The sequence below is a fragment of the Argopecten irradians genome, chromosome 3, assembly GCF_041381155.1.
Source record: "Argopecten irradians isolate NY chromosome 3, Ai_NY, whole genome shotgun sequence".
Taxonomy (NCBI): domain Eukaryota; kingdom Metazoa; phylum Mollusca; class Bivalvia; order Pectinida; family Pectinidae; genus Argopecten; species Argopecten irradians.
The window spans coordinates 25,795,872-25,818,883 of record NC_091136.1 but is presented as its reverse complement, the minus strand read 5'-3'; the positions used below and the strand labels follow the sequence as shown (position 1 = coordinate 25,818,883).

Genomic DNA, 23,012 nt, shown 5'->3' with positions numbered 1-23,012 from the left:
TATGGTGCATGCTTCTCTGTCACTATCACAGTATGGTGCATGCTTCTCTGTCACTATCATAGTATGATGCATGCTTCTTTGTCAAATTTACAGTATGGTGCATGCTTCTCTGTCACTATCACAGTATGGTGCATGCTTCTCTGTCACTATCATAGTATGATGCATGCTTCTCTGTCACTATCACAGTATTTTGCATGCTTCTCTGTCACTATCACAGTATGGTGCATGCTTCTCTGTCACTATCACAGTATGGTGCATGGTTTTTGTCACTATCACAGTATGGTGCATGCTTTTGTCACTATCACTTATTGCATGCTTCTCTGTCACTATCACAGTATGGTGCATGCTTCTCTGTCACTATCACAGTATGATGCATGCTTCTCTGTCACTATCACAGTATGATGCATGCTTCTCTGTCACTATCACAGTATGGTGCATGTTTCTGTCACTATCAAGTATGGTGCATGTTTTTGTCACTATCACAGTATGGTGCATGCTTCTTGTCACTATTAGGTGCATGCTTCTCTGTCACTATCATAGTATGTCTCTGTCACTATAGTATGGTGCATGGTTTTGTCACTATCATAGTATGGTGCATGCTTCTCTTCACTATTATGGTGCATGCTTTTGTCACTATCAAGTATGGTGCATGGCTTCTCTTGTCACTATCACAGTATGGTGCATGCTCTCTGTCACTATCACAGTATGGTGCATGTTTTTGTCTCACTTCACAGTTTGTGCATGGTTCTTGTCACTATCACAGTATGGTGCATGCTTCTCTGTCACTATCACAGTATGGTGCATGGTTTGCATTCTCTCACTGTCACAGTATGGTGCATGTTTTCTGTCACTATCACAGTATGGTGCATGCTTCTCTGTCACTATCACAGTATGGTGCATGCTTCTCTGTCACTATCACAGTATGGTGCATGCTTCTCTGTCACTATCACAGTATGGTGCATGTCTTCTGTCACTTACACAGTATGGTGCATGGTCTCTGTCACTATCACAGTATGGTGCATGCTCTCTGTCACTATCACAGTATGGTGCATGCGTCTCTGTCACTATCACAGTATGGTGCATGGTCTCTGTCACTAGTATGGTGCATGCGTCTCTGTCACTATCATAGTATGGTGCATGTTATGTCCTGTCACAGTATGGTGCATCTTCTCTGTCACTATCACAGTATGGTGCATGCTCTCTGTCACAGTATGGTGCATGCGTCTCTGTCACTATCACAGTATGGTGCATGCTTCTCTGTCACTATCATAGTATGGTGCATGGTCTCTGTCACAGTATGGTGCATGTTCTCTGTCACAGTATGGTGCATGCGTCTCTGTCACTATCATAGTATGGTGCATGGTCTCTGTCACAGTATGGTGCATGCGTCTCTGTCACTATCACAGTATGGTGCATGGTCTCTGTCACAGTATGGTGCATGCGTCTCTGTCACTATCACAGTATGGTGCATGCTTCTCTGTCACTATCATAGTATGGTGCATGGTCTCTGTCACAGTATGGTGCATGGTCTCTGTCACAGTATGGTGCATGTGTCTCTGTCACTATCAAAGTATGGTGCATGGTCTCTGTCACAGTATGGTGCATGTGTCTCTGTCACTATCACAGTATGGTGCATGCATCTCTGTTACTATCACAGTATGGTGCATGCGTCTCTGTCACTATCACAGTATGGTGCATGCTTCTCTGTCACAGTATGGTGCATGCGTCTCTGTCACTATCACAGTATGGTGCATGGTCTCTGTCACAGTATGGTGCATGCGTCTCTGTCACTATCACAGTATGGTGCATGTCTCTGTCAGTATCATAGTATGGTGCATGGTCTCTGTCACTATCACAGTATGGTGCATGCTTCTCTGTCACTATCACAGTATGATGCATGCTTCTCTGTCACTATCACAGTATGATGCATGCTTCTCTGTCACTATCACAGTATGGTGCATGCGTCTCTGTCACTATCATAGTATGGTGCATGTTTCTCTGTCAGTATCATAGTATGGTGCATGGTCTCTGTCACAGTATGGTGCATGCGTCTCTGTCACTATCATAGTATGGTGCATGGTCTCTGTCACAGTATGATGCATGCTTCTCTGTCACTATCACAGTATGGTGCATGTTTTTTGTCACTATCACAGTATGATGCATGCTTCTCTGTCACTATCACAGTATGGTGCATGCGTCTCTGTCACAGTATGGTGCATGCGTCTCTGTCACTATCACAGTATGGTGCATGCGTCTCTGTCACTATCATAGTATGGTGCATGGTCTCTGTCACAGTATGATGCATGCTTCTCTGTCACTATCACAGTATGGTGCATGTTTTTTGTCACTGACACAGTATGGTGCATTTTTTTGGTCATTCTCACAGAATAGCATTAACATTATGATGTCCATAATCTTTTTGTTAATTAAACGATTTACATACATGATGTACCAGTCACATGTGTTATCTTTGTCACAACTACATGATGACAGACATTTAGACACTGTCATGAGGACAAAGCATGCTTTCTCAAGCCATATTACTTTACAGACACTGTAGATGGTAGATGTAAGAGTATACTAACCTTTTGTTTTGCTGGAGATCCTTTGTACTCTTTACACTGTACATAGCTTACTCCTGAAAAACACCAAAAAAGGTTGTTTTGTAAATATCTTATTTAAATAAAAATAGTTTTTAACCAAATTCCTTATTGGTTGAAACATATCAAAAGTCAACTAAAATGAAAATGGAAAGGGCTTTACTTAAGAAGTTGGTATCAGAAGATCTGCAATAAGATAGACAAATGCCTAATAAGCAGTTTGCTTCAAATTCAAGTTCCAAATATTACAGAATTGTTTTTAAAATAAATAATCCAAATAACCAAGGGTAAGTTTGAAGACATCTAATGCTAAAACAAAACTAAATGCTATAGAAATTAATGCCTCAATTACTGCACCTCCACCGTTACATCAAGAACTGAATTGTCAATGGCTTGCCTTAATAAATCCAAATATGAAAGACTTGCCTCTTGAAACCAAAATATCAAACATGCTTTCACAAAACTCAAATATCAACATTCTTTCAATTGCTTCAAAGACCCAGAAATCATACTCTTCCCCCAAAGAACTCATTTACTAGAAACTTGCCTTGCAGAATTACCTAAGAACCCATGTAAATATCAGACGACAGGTAAGTTTTTAACAAGAATACCTGTAAGACATATACATGCAAATTGTTTCCATATGATTTCTTGTCGTGAGAGCCATTGGACAGATATATATATATAGATGTGTACAACATCATTTTCTGAAACTTTAAAATTTTGAGCAATAGGCCTTAGTTGTGCAGGTGAGTCTATAGGTGGGACATTCACAGGTGAGTGATTTATGCAGCTGTACAAGGTATATGTGGTAGGTAAAGCATGTCACACATGCTTGTATCTGTCCAGGTGGAGTGGTAACTAGGACCATTCTTACATGTGTTTACATCACATACCATGAGTAGGGTGTGGCCCTGATACACAGACAACCCTCGCTGATGACATAGACCTGTTACCTGCCAAGACTGTTATGTAGATCATGTCTTGGACATGCAGCTCTACAGCCAGGGGTCTAATACATGTACAGCAAACTCCTGCATTTATCATGTCCTTTTCTCTAAAACATATGATTTTACGCTTGCAAACACACCAGGTTACAATCAATATCTACCTGCAAGGGCAGATAACTCTTTAATATGCAAAGATAGAATAACCTTTTGAAAAGAAGCCAAATGAGTATAGCATTTCCACACTCAATAACCAAATCAATTTTTAATCATATGGTCAGTTCTTTAAGACAAAAATATAATGGTATGAATTGAAGTCATTCAAATGAACAGTTCTTGTAGGCAACAGTATAATTTTCTGAACTGTAGTCAAATTGACAAATATTATAACCTTATTTATACTCAGGTGGTGTAAAGAACAGGTTAATTACTCTGTAACGTTGAAGTCTAAATTGTTTGTCTTCAAGCTAGGTACAAAAAACAAAAACAAAACAAAACCACACTAACAGTAATATGCCAGTGTTATTTATACATAAATTGAGCCGTGTACAGGTGTCTGTACCATGAAATACTGTGTTGATGATGGATCACATAGACAAGGATTCTCGTCCCAGTCTGTGATTTCAACATGTGGGGCATTTTGAGGGAAAGTTGTTTAAGAGTGCACACACAAACTAAAATATGCAGTTTACGGTAAATGTATTGTCACTTTTTTTGTAAATGTTTGTACATTTTATAATATACAGTAATGGTTAGAAGATATTGTCACTGCCTTTTTTTCAAACGTTCATTATGCTTAATGACATACTGATTGTCATGATCACCATGTTCTTTACAGTAAATCCTGCCTATTGAATACCACTGCTGCTTTATGATTTATACAGGAGAGAAAATGTAGTAGCAATATCGGAGCTCGAACCTGGGACCTCCGAACACTAGCTGGATGCTCGACTGATTGAGGTACCTGGTCATGGATGATCGACGATCCAGTCCAATCCCGCTACAATAACACTAACCCCTTTCTTGGGCTAACAAATGGCCAATTGCAACACAAGTTCATCTTGGTATCATTACTTGGCTATAAAGCCCATTTCACTTGGTACCTAATGCGCAATCTTTCTACGCAGGTTTGACAGCATACTTTACGGTCACCAAACTCTAAAAGAATGTGCGCTGTTTCTTGCTCTTAAGCAATGACCAAAAGCATTACTAGTTCTTCAAATATATGTTAATGTAGATGTATATATGTCTGGGTGGTCCTAGCCTATGTCACTGTTTTTCTTATTGAGTAAAAGTATAGATATATTGTCCCTTTATGCCAATACCTTGTGTTTGAAATATGTATTTTTCTATAACATATGTTTCTATTTCACTTGACTCGTATGTCTAAACAAATGACTTCCCTGGTGACATTTTTAATTCCATTTACATAAGCATGCAGTTAGACTTTGCCAAAACATGGCCATATATGCCCAGGTCCCCATTACTCTGTAACACATCATACATCACACACACATATGATGTACTCATGAATTTTAACCAGATTATCTACCTCTAGATGCCAGCATGCCGTCCTTACACTGTAAATATCGGTCTCAATTCTCTGCCTGGGGACAGAAACATACCTATGGTATGATTTTTTTTATAAGCAACATTGTATTTGAATTAATAGTTTGTATAACATGTTTTCTAACAATACATCAAATCCTGAAGGCTGCATGCTATATGCCTACGATAAGGAAAAAGTTGATAAATTGTTAATAGGACATTCCATACATGTATAATATCGGATTGTTTGTGTGTCAAACAAGTATATACCAGATATATATTTTTAAGATTTTCAAAGGATAATTCTAAGAAGCTTTATTGCCGATATGTGTGTCATTCAGATGTAGGTATACATTATGTATTTCAATTCTTGTAAAATGTTTTGACTTGTCAGCACTCATCAAGCTTATACCTAGCTTAGAGACCACCTGTTCATATACCAACCACAAAGTAGAATTATTTAATTTGCATAAGACATATGATCTTTGGCATTTTGGATTTTTATCTTATAAAAAAGATAATTACATTGTTTTCATAAGACATATGATATTGGGCATCTTTGATTTTTATCTTATAAAAAAGATAATTACATTGTTTTTCTTATTTCTGATTTTGACTAATTATAGAAATCAATTTTGGAATCCGATGCATATACATTGATGATCTCAGGCACAACCGATTTTGGTCAGAGGATATATTTCAATATCCTGTCAGGGTGTACAAGTAGTAAAAATCAATTTTGGTTTGAGATTATACTTTTAACATGTTGTCAAGGTGTCCCCTGAGTGAACCTTCTAAAACCTGATAGTGACCATGTTGTCTGTTGTCTTTTGCTACACCACCATTGTTGATAATAAAAACATTCAGACTTCATCCTCGTATTGAGATGTGGTGTGTTGATGTTTATTGTGGTCAGTCTCAGGCTTGGATGACCACAGATAATATCCGAGATTTTGGCCAATTTCCAGATCTAAACTGGACATAATAGCTTTATATACATGTAGTGATATTAGGGGTTCAGCAGAATCAATATACAATCCCTGTGGCTCTGGCAGCCTGATACCTCAATGTCCGACATCAGGATAAGCAGTTGCTTTTGATGAATATAATGGTCACTTTCCCCAGGTGAGCATTGTCCAGTTGAGCTGACCATTATAATCAGGAGTTGATGACAACTGTCTGTGGTCAGTTTCTTTATAAATTCATTGATTTTCAATCCTAATCCTATTTCCTCTCATTTATTTCCATCAATCAGGCTAAATTTCATCTGCTTCTATCTTTTTCAGTGACAATTGTGTCCCTACCAGTCAGTCAAGTAGAAGGGGGTAGGGGAAGGGGATCTACATGGGTGAGACAAGGAAACTAACTAAATTACTACAAATTTTCAACATCGCATAAAATCACACTCTGAATGTAGAAATCTGATAGAAATCATATGCCATAAAACTTCATCCTTTGAAGTTTGTGTACTTATCACTGTAGTGTACCTATCAAGACCTTCTGTTTGATTGTACTCTTATATTAGTGTAGATCATAGCCCCTGAGATTTAAAACCTGTTATTTTCTATAACAAAAAAAAAATATTGGAATTTGTGGACATGTCCCGTATTTACTCCCACGTGACCTGACAGGTACAAGAACTTGTCTCATTGTAGAAATAAACGTTATGATAATTTGTTTACGCAGGGACAGTAATGAAGCGTGGTAAAATCCTCTCACCCCTGAATAGCCGGGTCATTATAATGGTCGAGAGAAGTACCACTTTAAAGGAAAAACATTATTTTTAACAGTAAAGGAATATAATACAGCTTAAAACAAAATTACCTAGCAGACTCAAACGTAATTACTTGATATGAACAAAGAAATCTAATTAAGGCACCTGAGGAGCCCACTATGGCCCTGAGTGTCCAGGGCTATACGTGAGGACCCCATTAATTGTAGATTAATTACATGTTTGTCAGCTTTAAGTGGGGGAGAATGTGCTTATATACAACATAGCACAAGTAGGACTGATTCTGAACAAGTGATTAATGGGCTTTGTGTAAAAGTGTGTCTTTTTATTGCCATATATCCATTTTAATCCTATATCCTTATTAAGTATATATATAATAAAAAATAGGGAATTTTAAGTTCCAGTTAGATGTTAATATGTGACAGATTTGATTTAACAATGGATAAAGTATTTTGTAGTTGTCATAGAGACACAGGGACCATGGACAAGACTTCTGAAATGTGATTATACTGGAGCATGAAGGTTATTTATCAGATCATCACAACAAGTGAGAAAATAGTAGGTCAAATAAAGCACATGGAGTAAAAGTTCAGGAATCTGGTTAGAGATACAATGGACCAACAGCAAGGCATCTAGTAAAATGCACCAATAGCAATGAATCTTGTATAGAATGAACCAATAGCAAGGCCTCTGGTAAAATTGACCAATGGGAATGAATCTGGTGAAACAGACCAATAGCAATGCATCTGATATAATGACCAATAGCAAGGCATCTGATATAACGACCAATAGCAAGGTATCTGATATAATGACCAATAGCAAGACATCTGATATAATGACCAATAGCAAGGTATCTGATATAATGACCAATAGCAAGGCAGCTTAAATAATGACCAATAGCAAGGCATCTGATATAATGACCAATAGCAAGGTATCTGATATAATGACCAATAGCAAGGCATCTGATATAATGACCAATAGCAAGGCATCTGATATAATGACCAATAGCAAGGCAGCTTAAATAATGACCAATAGCAAGGTATCTGATATAATGACCAATAGCAAGGCATCTGATATAATGACCAATAGCAAGGCAGCTTAAATAATGACCAATAGCAAGGTATCTGATATAATGACCAATAGCTTTGTGTAAAAGTGTGTCTTTTATTGCCATATATCCATTTTAATTTTATATCCTTATTAAGTATATATATAATAAAAAATAGGGAATTTGAAGTTCCAGTTAGATGTAAATATGTGACAGATTTGATCTAACAATGGATAAAGTATTTTGTAGTTGTCATAGAGACACAGGGACCATGGACACTTCTGAAATGTGATTATACTGGAGAATGAAGGTTATTTATCAGATCATCACAACAAGTGAGAAAATAGTAGGTCAAATAAAGCACATGGAGTAAAAGTTCAGGAATCTGGTTAGAGATACAATGGACCAACAGCAAGGCATCTAGTAATATGCACCAATAGCAATGAATCTTGTATAGAATGAACCAATAGCAAGGCATCTGGTAAAATTGACCAATGGGAATGAATCTGGTGAAACAGACCAATAGCAATGCATCTGATATAATGACCAATAGCAAGGCAGCTTAAATAATGACCAATAGCAAGGTATCTTATATAATGACCAATAGCAAGACATCTGATATAATGACCAATAGCAAGGTATCTGATATAATGACCAATAGCAAGGCAGCTTAAATAATGACCAATAGCAAGGCATCTGATATAATGACCAATAGCAAGGTATCTGATATAATGACCAATAGCAAGGTATCTGATATAATGACCAATAGCAAGGCATCTGATATAATGACCAATAGCAAGGCAGCTTAAATAATGACCAAAAGCAAGGTATCTGATATAATGACCAATAGCAAGACATCTGATATAATGACCAATAGCAAGGCAGCTTAAATAATGACCAATAGCAAGGTATCTGATATAATGACCAATAGCAAGGTATCTGATATAATGACCAATAGGAAGGCATCTGATATAATGACCAATAGCAAGGTATCTGATATCTGAATAATGACCAATAGCAAGGCATCTGATATAATGACCAATAGCAAGGTATCTGATATAATGACCAATAGCAAGGCATCTGATATAATGACCAATAGCAAGGCATCTGATATAATGACCAATAGCAAGGCATCTGAATAATGACCAATAGCAAGGCATCTGATATAATGACCAATAGCAAGGCAGCTTAAATAATGACCAATAACAAGACATCTGATATAAGGACCAATAGCAAGGCATCTGATATAATGACCAATAGCAAGGCAGCTTAAATAATGACCAATAGCAAGGTATCTGATATAATGACCAATAGCAAGGTATCTGATATAATGACCAATAGCAAGGCAGCTTAAATAATGACCAATAGCAAGGCATCTGATATAATGACCAATAGCAAGGTATCTGATATAATGACCAATAGCAAGGTATCTGATATAATGACCAATAGCAAGGCATCTGATATAATGACCAATAGCAAGGCAGCTTAAATAATGACCAAAAGCAAGGTATCTGATATAATGACCAATAGCAAGGCATCTGATATAATGACCAATAGCAAGGCAGCTTAAATAATGACCAATAGCAAGGTATCTGATATAATGACCAATAGCAAGGCATCTGATATAATGACCAATAGCAAGGCATCTGATATAATGACCAATAGCAAGGTATCTGATATAATGACCAATAGCAAGGCATCTGATATAATGACCAATAGCAAGGTATCTGATATAATGACCAATAGCAAGGTATCTGATATAATGACCAATAGCAAGGCATCTGATATAATGACCAATAGCAAGGTATCTGATATAATGACCAATAGCAAGACATCTGATATAATGACCAATAGCAAGGTATCTGATATAATGACCAATAGCAAGACATCTGATATAATGACCAATAGCAAGGTATCTGATATAATGATCAATAGCAAGGTATCTGATGAAATGCAATAATACCAAGGCATCTGACAAAGCCAATTGATAGTCAGTTAATCTGAGAATGTGAATATCTGATAAAGACTGTCCATATGTAAATGCCATTTGCCAAAGTGCCCAAATAGTCTATATATTAATCTGTTTATTGTCTTTCCCACTAAATTAGACAAAGACATTCCTGGAACACTATTTATAAAGTCTGGTAGGGTGTAAATGGGCAATATAAAACAGTGGTTAAAATACACTTGTATATTAACATATATATTTGTTGTAAGTTTATGCTTGAAAAGAAAACCATATTTTTGAAGAACATGAAATTTCCTCTAGATCTGTAGCCTCATTATATTTTCAGTAGGATATATAGACTGTAATGTACCTAGAGTAGAAAACCTCCTGTGAGGTAACTCGAGCAGAGGAGGAAATACCTGCCAGGTAGATGTTACCTAAGAGAGCATCTTATCTCCGATCTGTTGTATGCACATTAGGTAAACATGCGTGGACAGGTTTTCACAAAATACATTACACTGATATCAGCACCTTATACCTCCCTCCTTATCACCCCATCAGTAAGCTAACCCTCCAATGTGAAATTCAGTAGATTACCTATATATTCCTTCATCCATCAGGAACATTCCATTACACTTGAAGGGAAGAGAGGTCACATGATCAATCTAACTTGATACAGATCTGACACTCCACTGAGGTACATTATAATGCAGCTAGGGTTTCAAATTAAATACAGGTCTGGAATTTCAGGTATACACCTAGTTTTTCAACACCTGATATTTTAATTAGAGATACATAAATTATGCCATGAATGCAGTCCTTTAAAACTCAGTAAGTACCTTGCATGTTCTGCTTGCAATTGATTGAGAAGTTTTGAATAGACAGAATTTTAAGCATCAAACTGTTTACTTATGACAGACAGAATTTACTGCAATTATAGAAAATTATGAATAAAAACCATCACTGTTCATTAAATAAAAATAGAACTTTGTGAAAATGTCAAGAATAATCAGCAAGTGAATAATTATAAGGGGACATAACTCCGACTAAACATTGGTCTATAGTGATGACACCTTAATTGCAGTGTATCCCAAACCCTTAACATATACTTTTGAAAGGAAGAATAATTAGATGTTTAGGGAAAATATGTTGAATTCGCAGATTCTTGGGCCTACCTTCCTCTGCTAGACTGACATCGATATCGCTGAAAGCTGGGTTGGACACGCCTCCTTCTGGTGAGGGCACATCTCTCACTTCCTGCAGATGGTTCTTTTTTGTGGGTGTGTCAGGTGGGCTGGAAAGACCTGGAAAACAGAGATACAATTAAATCTACATGATCACACAAATCAACACTACTTTTATTTTATTCAACAAGGACACAAGGCCTTACGGGGGAAGAACATTGATAAATTGTACGGGAGATTATTAATTCAGCCTTAATAAAGAATAATAATGTCTTTTACATAAAAGTGCACACTTCTTTTACAGGGACTGAAATCATTCAAAATTACATGGATGTAATCAAAACTTAAGATAAAGCCTTAACTATTATCAACTTATGTTTCAAAAGAGATAACTATATGTATTTTAGCAGTAACTGTTATGATTTTCAGACTCAATCATTTCAGGGGCCTGTCTTTTTTTTAAGAAATAATATACTTTATCTTCCTTGAAATATGTATACCGTATCTAAAAAATGTATTTTTTCTTGAACAGGGAAAATATTCACATGAAATTGGGAAAATACAAGGAATTTTTTTTAGATAATATGCAAGAGAAGCTGTTGGGGGGATATACTGGAACTCAAACCTTTCTCTTCCCTGTTATGAAAACAAGGAAATAGGAAAATTAGGTGCCATAGCTTCTTTTTTTTTGATGCAAATCAATTATGAAAATAACCATACAAATCTAACAATGCAGAGGACATGATACATCAGGAAATTCCAAAGAAAACAAAACCTGAAATTCCACATGTACAGCATTCAATTTATACTTTATACATGTATATGGAAGTAATACATATTTAGTGAAAAGCCAAATAAACAGCTTTAAAACCGACTTTACCTACCAGAAGGACATAAAAGGTTCACAGAATTGCTGAGTGACATCTATTTCAGTTAATGTCATACTCCACTATATAGAATTGATTTCTGAACCAATTCATTCACCTGCCAAACTTCTTCAATCTCAACTCTGTGCAGGACATATGTAATGACTATGGCTGTATGATTAATATAATATATAATTAGAGATTGCACTTATAATTCTCCATGGTCAGCAATGCAGATTTTAATCAGACAAGAAGTCATAACTGTAGTACAAACCACTCTGATGCTTTGGTTTGGTTATTTGTATCAATATGCAGTATGTCTGTCAAATTTTGAAAAATTTTCGTGATGAACAAAAATAATATGTCAATCGCCACCCCCACCCCCCCTTTTGTTTGGAGGACATAACTAACAACCAGCATTGTTCCAGAATGTGCCAGGCTTTGGTAATGAGAAAAAGCTGCGGTGCCCAAAGAAAAAATGCTGAAGTTTTGTACAAAGCAATTGCTCCAACATTAAACTTGACAGTTAAACTCCCATTGAGACGGAAGTTGAAAGCCAAAAGTAGTGTTATATTGTGACACTTTGCCACCGTCACCAAAGTACAAACAGATGTCCGGGATCTTGTTTATTTGTAGTCCATTAGACCTATGATAGCCTGCAGAGCACTTCAAACAGAATGATGATATTGATATAAAACCTGCCTTTAATCCCAGTGATTTCTCTATCTACCTCGACCACTAGAAATCATCATTTGGTTATTACAAAGCCAGACATCATTATCCAAGAAAGACTTGAGACATTGACATGGCAATGGAGCTTTAGACATCACTGCAGGCCTAAGATAGGAACTTTAAAGACAATGCTTCCAAAGTATACTCATCTTCAAACATATAATATTATTAACATCATAGGTCATATTGTTGGTCTTATTGATAAAATGCCCAAACACTGCATGTTGTATCCGTCTGTATATATCTGGAATTTGTGTATCACTATCATCAAATTTATGTATCGATGAATATATCAGGAACTTGTGTATTAATATCAGGAACAAGAATACCATATTTGTACAAATAAACACTTGGAAGATTAATGAAATGTACTTATTGCAAAATTTACAACAAAATTTTATGAACCCAAAGAATTGAGTTAACTTTGAAGTTTCAGTTGTTTTTTTATTACTACGCAGATCCTTCATAGCAGATTTACTGTATATAACAATAGTACATAGGCTAATTATAAAACAATAACACTGCACTTATCTGACCAATTATGGTACAGATATATTTTTTAAAAGCCATAATAAACAAAACAATAGATGACCAGTTCCTATCATCTCTCATCGATCACTTCCTACTGGGTGTAGGGTCGGGGCCAAAAGGTCAACTCACCTGAGGAATCGGCTCACCTGTAAGGTTACACAGGTGAGATATCTAACATTAATGTTCCTATTACCAGTATATCTAATTACAATCTGTCTGCAGTCATGTCAGTTGATGAGATTTTTTTTCATTTTCTGATAATTGTCTTTGCAGAAACACAATGCAATAAAAAAGCTATGAGCTTATAGAGGCACCAAACCAACGTATAGAAAACATGGGGTTTGTCTGAATTAGAATGGCAGTTGTGACCCTCTCTGGCAAATATGGTTTTTTTCACATGCAAGTATCTAAACAAATGACAAAGATCAAGACATGAGAAACAATAATAAAACGGATACCTCAATGACAATACAAAATGTCCTTACCTGCCGCTGTTAATCAAACCGCTTTACAAATGGTATTATACATACCGGTAGAAAGGACAAACACAGATTCAAATAACGTCAAAATTGACTTCTGTAGAAAGGACATCACATTTTCTCAATCAATGCATATCCTTTGCAGAAAAGTTGGTAGGCACAGTTACAATATTTTATTAACAGGATGAATACTTTCACAATTTTTTAGTGTAATAAAATCATTATTTCAGCCTTTCAGAAATTTGCATATTCTAAGTTATTTACCGAATTTGCCTAGCCAATTTTAATTTCAATCACATGATCCTACAACCATTTGTAATTCTTAATTAGCCATTAAAACATTGTTCCACCCACATAGTGACATATCGGGAACAGAGGTCTCTAGACCTGTATGAAACCCTAGGTCATAGTTGTAGTCATGCATGTATGAACTCCCCGTCTTTTGGTACATGGAGATTTAAATCGGTGAACATGATTGCGGAAAGTAGACTTTATGGCTGCGTGAGCTGGCTCCCTGAGTCTTCCGACAAGACAGTTTCAAATTTCTATCTACTTCATAAATCTAACCTGCTTATACAAACATCAATAAGCAATCGATCAGAAATGACAAACATTAATATATGCCCTCTTTTGAATGATTTTGAAGGTTTAACAATTCTTGCAATAGCTGATTTCCCCCAGATATTTTCATTTTCAACAAAAAGTAGTTTTGACGATTTAATTGCAGTCATGAAACATGAAACCGTGTGTGATCGATGTGCTTTAACTTCAAAATTCAGGGAAAGTTTCTTATTTAAGATTTCCCCTTTAACCATGTAGTCCTGTAATATACACTCCCTGACAGTGTTAACCATGTAGTCCTGTAATATACACTCCCAAACAGTGTTAACCATGTAGTCCTGTAATATACACTCCCTGACAGTGTTAACCATGTAGTCCTGTAATATACACTCCCTGACAGTGTTAAACATGTAGTCCTGTAATATACACTCCCTGACAGTGTTAAACATGTAGTCCTGTAATATACACTCCCTGACAGTGTTAACCATGTAGTCCTGTAATATACACTCCCAGACAGTGTTAACCATGTAGTCCTGTAATATACACTCCCTGACAGTGTTAACCATGTAGTCCTGTAATATACACTCCCTGACAGTGTTAACCATGTAGTCCTGTAATATACACTCCCTGACAGTGTTAACCATGTAGTCCTGTAATATACACTCCCAGACAGTGTAACCATGTAGTCCTGAATATACACTCCCTGAGTGTTAACCATGTAGTCCTGTAATATACACTCCCTGACAGTGTTAACCATGTAGTCCTGTAATATACACTCCCTGACAGTGTTAACATGTAGTCCTGTAATATACCATGTTAACCATGTAGTCCTGTAATATACACTCCCTGACAGTGTTAACCATGTAGTCCTGTAATATACACTCCCTGACAGTGTTAACCATGTAGTCCTGTAATATACACTCCCAGACAGTGTTAACCATGTAGTCCTGTAATATACACTCCCTGACAGTGTTAACCATGTAGTCCTGTAATATACACTCCCTGACAGTGTTAACCATGTAGTCCTGTAATATACACTCCCTGACAGTGTTAACCATGTAGTCCTGTAATATACACTCCCTGACAGTGTTAACCATGTAGTCCTGTAATATACACTCCCTGACAGTGTTAACCATGTAGTCCTGTAATATACACTCCCGACAATGTTATAATCTATCCTGTAATATACACTCCCTGACAGTGTTAACCATGTAGTCCTGTAATATACACTCCCAGACAGTGTTAACCATGTAGTCCTGTAATATACACTCCCTGACAGTGTTAACCATGTAGTCCTGTAATATACACTCCCTGACAATGTTAACCATGTAGTCCTGTAATATACACTCCCTGACAGTGTTAACCATGTAGTCCTGTAATATACACTCCCAAACAGTGTTAACCATGTAGTCCTGTAATATACACTCCCAGACAGTGTTAACCATGTAGTCCTGTAATATACACTCCCTGACAGTGTTAACCATGTAGTCCTGTAATATACACTCCCTGACAGTGTTAACCATGTAGTCCTGTAATATACACTCCCGACAGTGTTAACCATGTAGTCCTGTAATATACACTCCCAGACAGTGTAACCATGTAGTCCTGTAATATACACTCCCAGACAGTGTTAAATGTAGTCCTGTAATATACACTCCCAGACAGTGTTAACCATGTATCCTGTAATATACACTCCCAGACATGTTAACCATGTAGTCCTGTAATATACACTCCCAGACAGTGTTAACCATGTAGTCCTGTAATATACACTCCCAGACAATGTTAACCATGTAGTCCTGTAATATATACACTCCCAGACAGTGTTAACCATGTAGTCCTGTAATATACACTCCCAGACAATGATAACCATGTAGTCCTGTAATATACACTCCCAGACAGTGTTAATCATGTAGTCCTGTAATATACACTCCCTGACAGTGTTAACCATGTTGTCCTGTAATATACACTCCCTGACAGTGTTAACCATGTAGTCCTGTAATATACACTCCCTGACAGTGATAAACCATGTAGTCCTGTAATATACACTCCCTGACAGTGATAACCATGTAGTCCTGTAATTTACACTCCCAGACAATGTTAATTATGTAGTCCTGTAATATACACTCCCTGACAGTGTTAACCATGTTGTCCTGTAATATACACTCCAAAACAGTGTTAACCATTTAATCCTGTAATATACACTCCCAGACAATGATAACCATGTAGTCCTGTAATATACACTCCCTGATAGTGTTAACCATGTTGTCCTGTAATATACACTCCCTGATAGTGTTAACCATGTAGTCCTGTAATATACACTCCCAGACAGTGTCTGTAATAACCATGTAATCCTGTAATATACACTCCCAGACAATGATAACCATGTAGTCCTGTAATATACACTCCCTGACAGTGTTAATTATGTAGTCCTGTAATATACACTCCCTGACAGTGTTAACCATGTTGTCCTGTAATATACACTCCCTGACAGTGTTAACCATGTAGTCCTGTAATATACACTCCCTGACAGTGTTAACCATGTTGTCCTGTAATATACACTCCCTGACAGTGTTAACCATGTAGTCCTGTAATATACACTCCCTGACAGTGATAACCATGTAGTCCTGTAATATACACTCCCTGACAGTGATAACCATGTAGTCCTGTAATATACACTCCCAGACAGTGTTAACCATGTAGTCCTGTAATATACACTCCCAGACAGTGTTAACCATGTAGTCCTGTAATATACACTCCCAGACAGTGTTAACCAGTGTCCTAACCATGTAGTCCTGTAGTCCTGTAATATACACTCCCTGACAGTGTTAACCATGTAGTCCTGTAATATACACTCCCTGACAGTGTTAACCATGTAGTCCTGTAATATACACTCCCAGACAGTGTTAACCATGTAGTCCTGTAATATACACTCCCTGACAGTGTTAACCATGTAGTCCTGTAATATACACTCCCTGACAGTGTTAACCATGTAGTCCTGTAATATACACTCCCTGACAGTGTTAACCATGTAGTCCTGTAATATACACTCCCTGACAGTGTTAACCATGTAGTCCTGTAATATACACTCCCTGACAGTGTTAACCATGTAGTCCTGTAATATACACTCCCTGACAGTGTTAACCATGTAGTCCTGTAATATACACTCCCTGTGGCACACTCCCTGACAGTGTTAACCATGTAGTCCTGTAATATACACTCCCTGACAGTGTTAACCATGTAGTCCTGTAATATACACTCCCTGACAGTGTTAACCATGTAGTCCTGTAATATACACTCCCTGACAGTGTTAACCATGTAGTCCTGTAATATACACTCTCTGACATTGTTAACCATGTAGTCCTGTAATATACACTCCCTGTCAGTGTTAACAGAGATATTTTCAAGAAGCCACAGTCCAGATAAGTGGTACAATGTTAAAATTGTTGACTATGTGTTTTTATTTCTCTTTGATATTGAAAGAATATATTTATAGTGTGGTATGATTGATTTTTGACACATATCTGAGGCCTTTATCTGCACCTGATAGTGGGTGTAAGTAAACAATGAACCAGTCGAAGGTAACCAGTAGACATCTACCTATAAACCACACAAGATATACATCAGTACCTTTTAATAATGTTGACAAATCTGTATTTTCATATATGATATTAAGCCTAATGAAAATGAACATTTCAGAGATTATGATATATACCTATAAGATAAATTATTGAAGAATATGTAAAGTAAGACATCAGCAACAAGTACAAAAAAACAAAGAGAATCGTTATGATTATAGAAACGAAGCCATAACTTTACTAGAAGTCACATTTATGACTCTTCGGTAGGTCAGCAGTTGTTTTTTTCAATGTCTTTCACTCTAAACAGGAGTCTGAGAACAAAATACCGACTTTTTTTTTCGTAGAGAAGTGAAAAAAAAATTCCTATGGAGTAAAAAATTAGGGTCGATCGGGTAACCCTAAACAGACATTTTTTTTGGGCAATATTATTGCAATATTATTGTGATGTGGGATATGAAGGGATCGAGCAGTCTAACAACTACGGTAAATATCTACAACAGGTGATGAATTGTAAATAAGTAGGGTTAACAACTGTAATAACTACGGTAAATATCTACAACAGGTGATGAATTGTAAATAAGTAGGGTTGATAATTGTGATAACTACTGTAAATATCTACAACAGGTGATGAATTGTAAATAAGTAGGGTTAACCACTGTAATAACTACGGTAAATTCTGCAACAGGTGAGGAATTGGAAGTAAGTGTAGACACTAGGGGCAGCTGTGCATGTCAATGACATGTATCTATACATTAATACACACCAGGTATGCACAGGTAAACACAGGTCTCTATCATACAGTATCGTATATACCTGTTAACCTAATTACAGGTAACTTATCCAGGTCATCGTAACAAAAACAGTTCCGTTTGTAGAGGGTACCAATACAGTAGCGTTAAAGGTTTAATGCTTAGCTAGGCATATAAAACACTTTACATATATGGCCTCTTAACTAGATATAGGCCACTAATGGGTTATAATGACCGAGAATGGAATTTGATTACCCGGCTATCATATACATCTACCTGTATACAACAGGTATTGTCAGCCCGCGAATCAATATAGGATACACATGAAAAGGTCTCCGCGTCATTTCTGTACGCTAGTCATGTGTTTAATTAAAATAATGTCTATTAATTGGATAGATCTCTGCCCTTAAGCTGGACATATCTTGTTGAATAATTATCTCCCCTTTCTTTGACAACAAACTTGTACATCCCATCATCTGATCACACAAACTGGATAAAGCTATATATTGAATTTCTGTTCACGTTTTATATCGAAAGTATCTGCTTCAGGGCATTCATTGGTGTTCTCCGTTTAGATGTCATAAACCTTGAACAGGTAAAAAAACAAGAGCAGTTGGTTGGTGGGTTAATTAAGATTAATTTCCTATTAACAGCCATGGTCATTTAAGGATAGCGTCCCATGAATGCAGCATGTTGAGTGTGTGTGTGTGGTGCATGTTTTTGCAGTATGTTTGTGTGGTGCCTCTTTGTAATAGTGGAATTTTTCTACCCAAAAAATGGTTAGAGAGCTGTGTATAGATCTAAACTAAGAAAGAAAGTGACTACAAATATTTCATGTTATCCAGTAGGTGGAGGAGGCTTTCAACTGGGGATCCCCCGACCATGCTTTATTTATTAGGACTGACTACAGATTGTTACTGGGGATCCCCCGACCATGCTTTATTTATTAGGACTGACTACAGATTGTTACTGGGGATCCCCCGACCATACTTTATTTATTAGGACTGACTACAGATTGTTACTGGGGATCCCCCGACCATACTTTATTTATTAGGACTGACTACAGATTGTTACTGGGGATCCCCCGACCATACTTTATTTATTAGGACTGACTACAGATTGTTACTGGGGATCCCCCGACCATACTTTATTTATTAGGACTGACTACAGATTGTTACTGGGGATCCCCCGACCATACTTTATTTATTAGGACTGACTACAGATTGTTACTGGGGATCCCCCCGACCATACTTTATTTATTAGGACTGACTACAGATTGTTACTGGGGATCCCCCGACCATACTTTATTTATTAGGACTGACTACAGATTGTTACTGGGGATCCCCCCGACCATACTTTATTTATTAGGACTGACTACAGATTGTTACTGGGGATCCCCCGACCATGCTTTATTTATTAGGACTGACTACAGATTGTTACTGGGGATCCCCCACCATACTTTATTTATTAGGACTGACTACAGATTGTTACTGGGGATCCCCCGACCATACTTTATTTATTAGGACTGACTACAGATTGTTACTGGGGATCCCCCGACCATGCTTTATTTATTAGGACTGACTACAGATTGTTACTGGGGATCCCCCGACCATACTTTATTTATTAGGACTGACTACAGATTGTTACTGGGGATCCCCCGACCATACTTTATTTATTAGGACTGACTACAGATTGTTACTGGGGATCCCCCGACCATGCTTTATTTATTAGGACTGACTACAGATTGTTACTGGGGATCCACCGACCATGCTTTATTTATTAGGACAGACTACAGATTGTTACTGGGATTAGGACTGACTATAGATTGTTACTGGGGATCCCCCCGACCATACTTTATTTATTAGGACTGACTACAGATTGTTACTGGGGATCCCCCGACCATGCTTTATTTATTAGGACTGACTACAGATTGTTACTGGGGATCCCCCGACCATGCTTTATTTATTAGGACTGACTACAGATTGTTACTGGGGATCCCCCGACCATACTTTATTTATTAGGACTGACTACAGATTGTTACTGGGGATCCCCGACCACCATACTTTATTTATTAGGACTGACTACAGATTGTTACTGGGGATCCCCCGACCATGCTTTATTTATTAGGACTGACTACAGATTGTTACTGGGGATCCCCCGACCATGCTTTATTTATTAGGACTGACTACAGATTGTTACTGGGGATCCCCCGACCATGCTTTATTTATTAGGACTGGGGACTACAGATTGTTACTGGGGATCCCCCGACCATGCTTTATTTATTAGGACTGACTACTTTTTATTTATTAGGACTGACTACAGATTGTTACTGGGGATCCCCGACCATACTTTATTTATTAGGACTGACTACAGATTGTTACTGGGGATCCCCCCCGACCATACTTTTATTTATTAGACTGACTACAGATTGTACTGGGATCCCGCCGACCTACTTTATTTATTAGGACTGACTACAGATTGTTACTGGGGATCCCCTGTAACATGAATGATACATCTTACAAATCTATATTGCATATCATCATAATTTCAATAAATATCTTATTAATTCTGAACCAATCACATACTCATTAACAGCTAATAAATGTCCCTGATTTAATTTATCTATATATGGTATAATTACATGTACATCATGACATCTATAGCCAACATTTGTATGCATGTTTTTCGTATAAATTATTCAGCTGAGAACACACTGACATTAATCAACCTAGATTTTACAAGAAATTAAAATTTCTTGTTGATAACAAACGTGGATGATTTATGTTACTATATAATATCTAATCATCTTTAACTCCTGAGTGTTATAATTTGTGCCTAAAATAACATCTGAAGATTCTGATTATATCACTACAGACCTTACAATTATGGTTATATTTTTTACTTGATCACTTTACTACTTCACATATTTTTAGATACTAAAACCCTTTTACTTTACCTTGACCTGACTTTGTGACCTAATGACCTTATATCCTCATGATTTTGATTTGATTTCATAGAGAATTTGACATGATAACTTTGTGACCTTGACCTTATAACCTCAGGATTTTGACTTGATTTAATAGAAATCTTGCCCTTGATTTATAGCTTACCTATAGAGACCTTGACTTAATCACACTTAACAGTGTGACACTGACATATATAGTAATTTCATGCCTTTGACTAATTTTACCTGGCAACCATTTATTATATATTAGCCTAAATATATCTAGTGACCTTAACCTGGTCTCCAAATGACTCTGACCTTTAAGTTTATATATATTCCGTCTTTGCATACTACAGAGTTAGCTCCCTTGCGGGTAGGTATCAATTGTTACGTCACTATTTTGTGAGGGCAATTTACGTCATTTATTCTGAAACGTATGACGTTACGCTTGCAAACACATAACGTAACAATCCATACCTACCCGCAAGTGCAGATAACTCTGTAATATGCAAATTCGGAATAGTGACCTTGCATTTGTGCATGATCTAATCATTCTCCATTTTTTATGAGACTTCTTAATAACACATCACTTATTACTAGGGTAGGGGGCTTATTGACAATAAAATATCTTCTGGTATCTGTGACCTTGACTCCCCCTTAAAATCACATCACTTATTTCTAGGGTAGGGACTTATTACCTGTAGAATGATGGTAAACTTTACCTCCTGGTATCTGTGACCTTGAGTGAGATGATATTTCTTTGACCAACACCTTTACCATAAAGTCACAGAAGACAATAGATCATTGTTAACAGAACAATACAAATAGTGGTGGACTAGAGACAGATAATGCTGATCCATCATGTGACCAATGATATGGTCAGACTTTTATTGTCTTGTTTATTTACCATCTAGTCGTATTGGAATGCCTTTCTACAATGTGTATCAATAAAGGAAGTCATCCCTTTTCTATAACCTGTAACAGAGTGCAGGATTATATATACATGTGATATAGTCAATAGCCACTGCCTCGCTCGCTAGAACCCTTAGTGGGATCTCTGGGGATTAAACTAAATAGCTATCGGGGGCACACGTCTGACAACTACTCACCAACTCATTTTGGTAGTAGAACATGTACTTCTCAACTATGTCACCAACAGCTACATTAGGGTAATAAGGTAATCAAACGATGTGAGTGAGATTAATCACCAGTATTCTCAGTTAGCTTGATTTAGTATACATGTACTTATCTTTTTCTCTATCGGAAGGTGTTCACGCAATAATAGTAATCTCACATTTGGATAGCTTGCCTATATAAATGTATTGATAAATATATTAGCTGTAAATATAAAGTCTCCAATTAAAGATGTTCTCCACACGCAAATAAAAGTCAGAAACAGTGAAATATTGAGAAAAGGTTCACCCATTCATTATTTACGTACCTTAATAGCCAGATCACGAAAATTTAAAACCACTAAAATTTAATTTTCTTGTTTTTACTTAAAATTGCAAAAAAAATTTCCCACAAATTAATTTTAAACTGGCTATACCGTATATTGCAAAGTG

The 23,012-nt window shown here is 36.8% G+C and overlaps 1 protein-coding gene across 1 annotated transcript in view; it reads right to left on the bottom strand.

Moving 5' to 3' along the window:
• Nucleotides 1-23,012, bottom strand: part of LOC138317991 (uncharacterized) — a 52,161-nt gene that overhangs the window by 16,083 nt on the left and 13,066 nt on the right. Inside the window, exons 2-3 of the mRNA XM_069259997.1 lie at nucleotides 10,999-11,127; nucleotides 2,586-2,638 (exon numbers count right to left, since the gene is read on the bottom strand). Coding sequence (XP_069116098.1) covers nucleotides 2,586-2,638; nucleotides 10,999-11,127 — 182 coding nt within the window. The remainder of the gene's footprint in view (nucleotides 1-2,585; nucleotides 2,639-10,998; nucleotides 11,128-23,012) is intronic.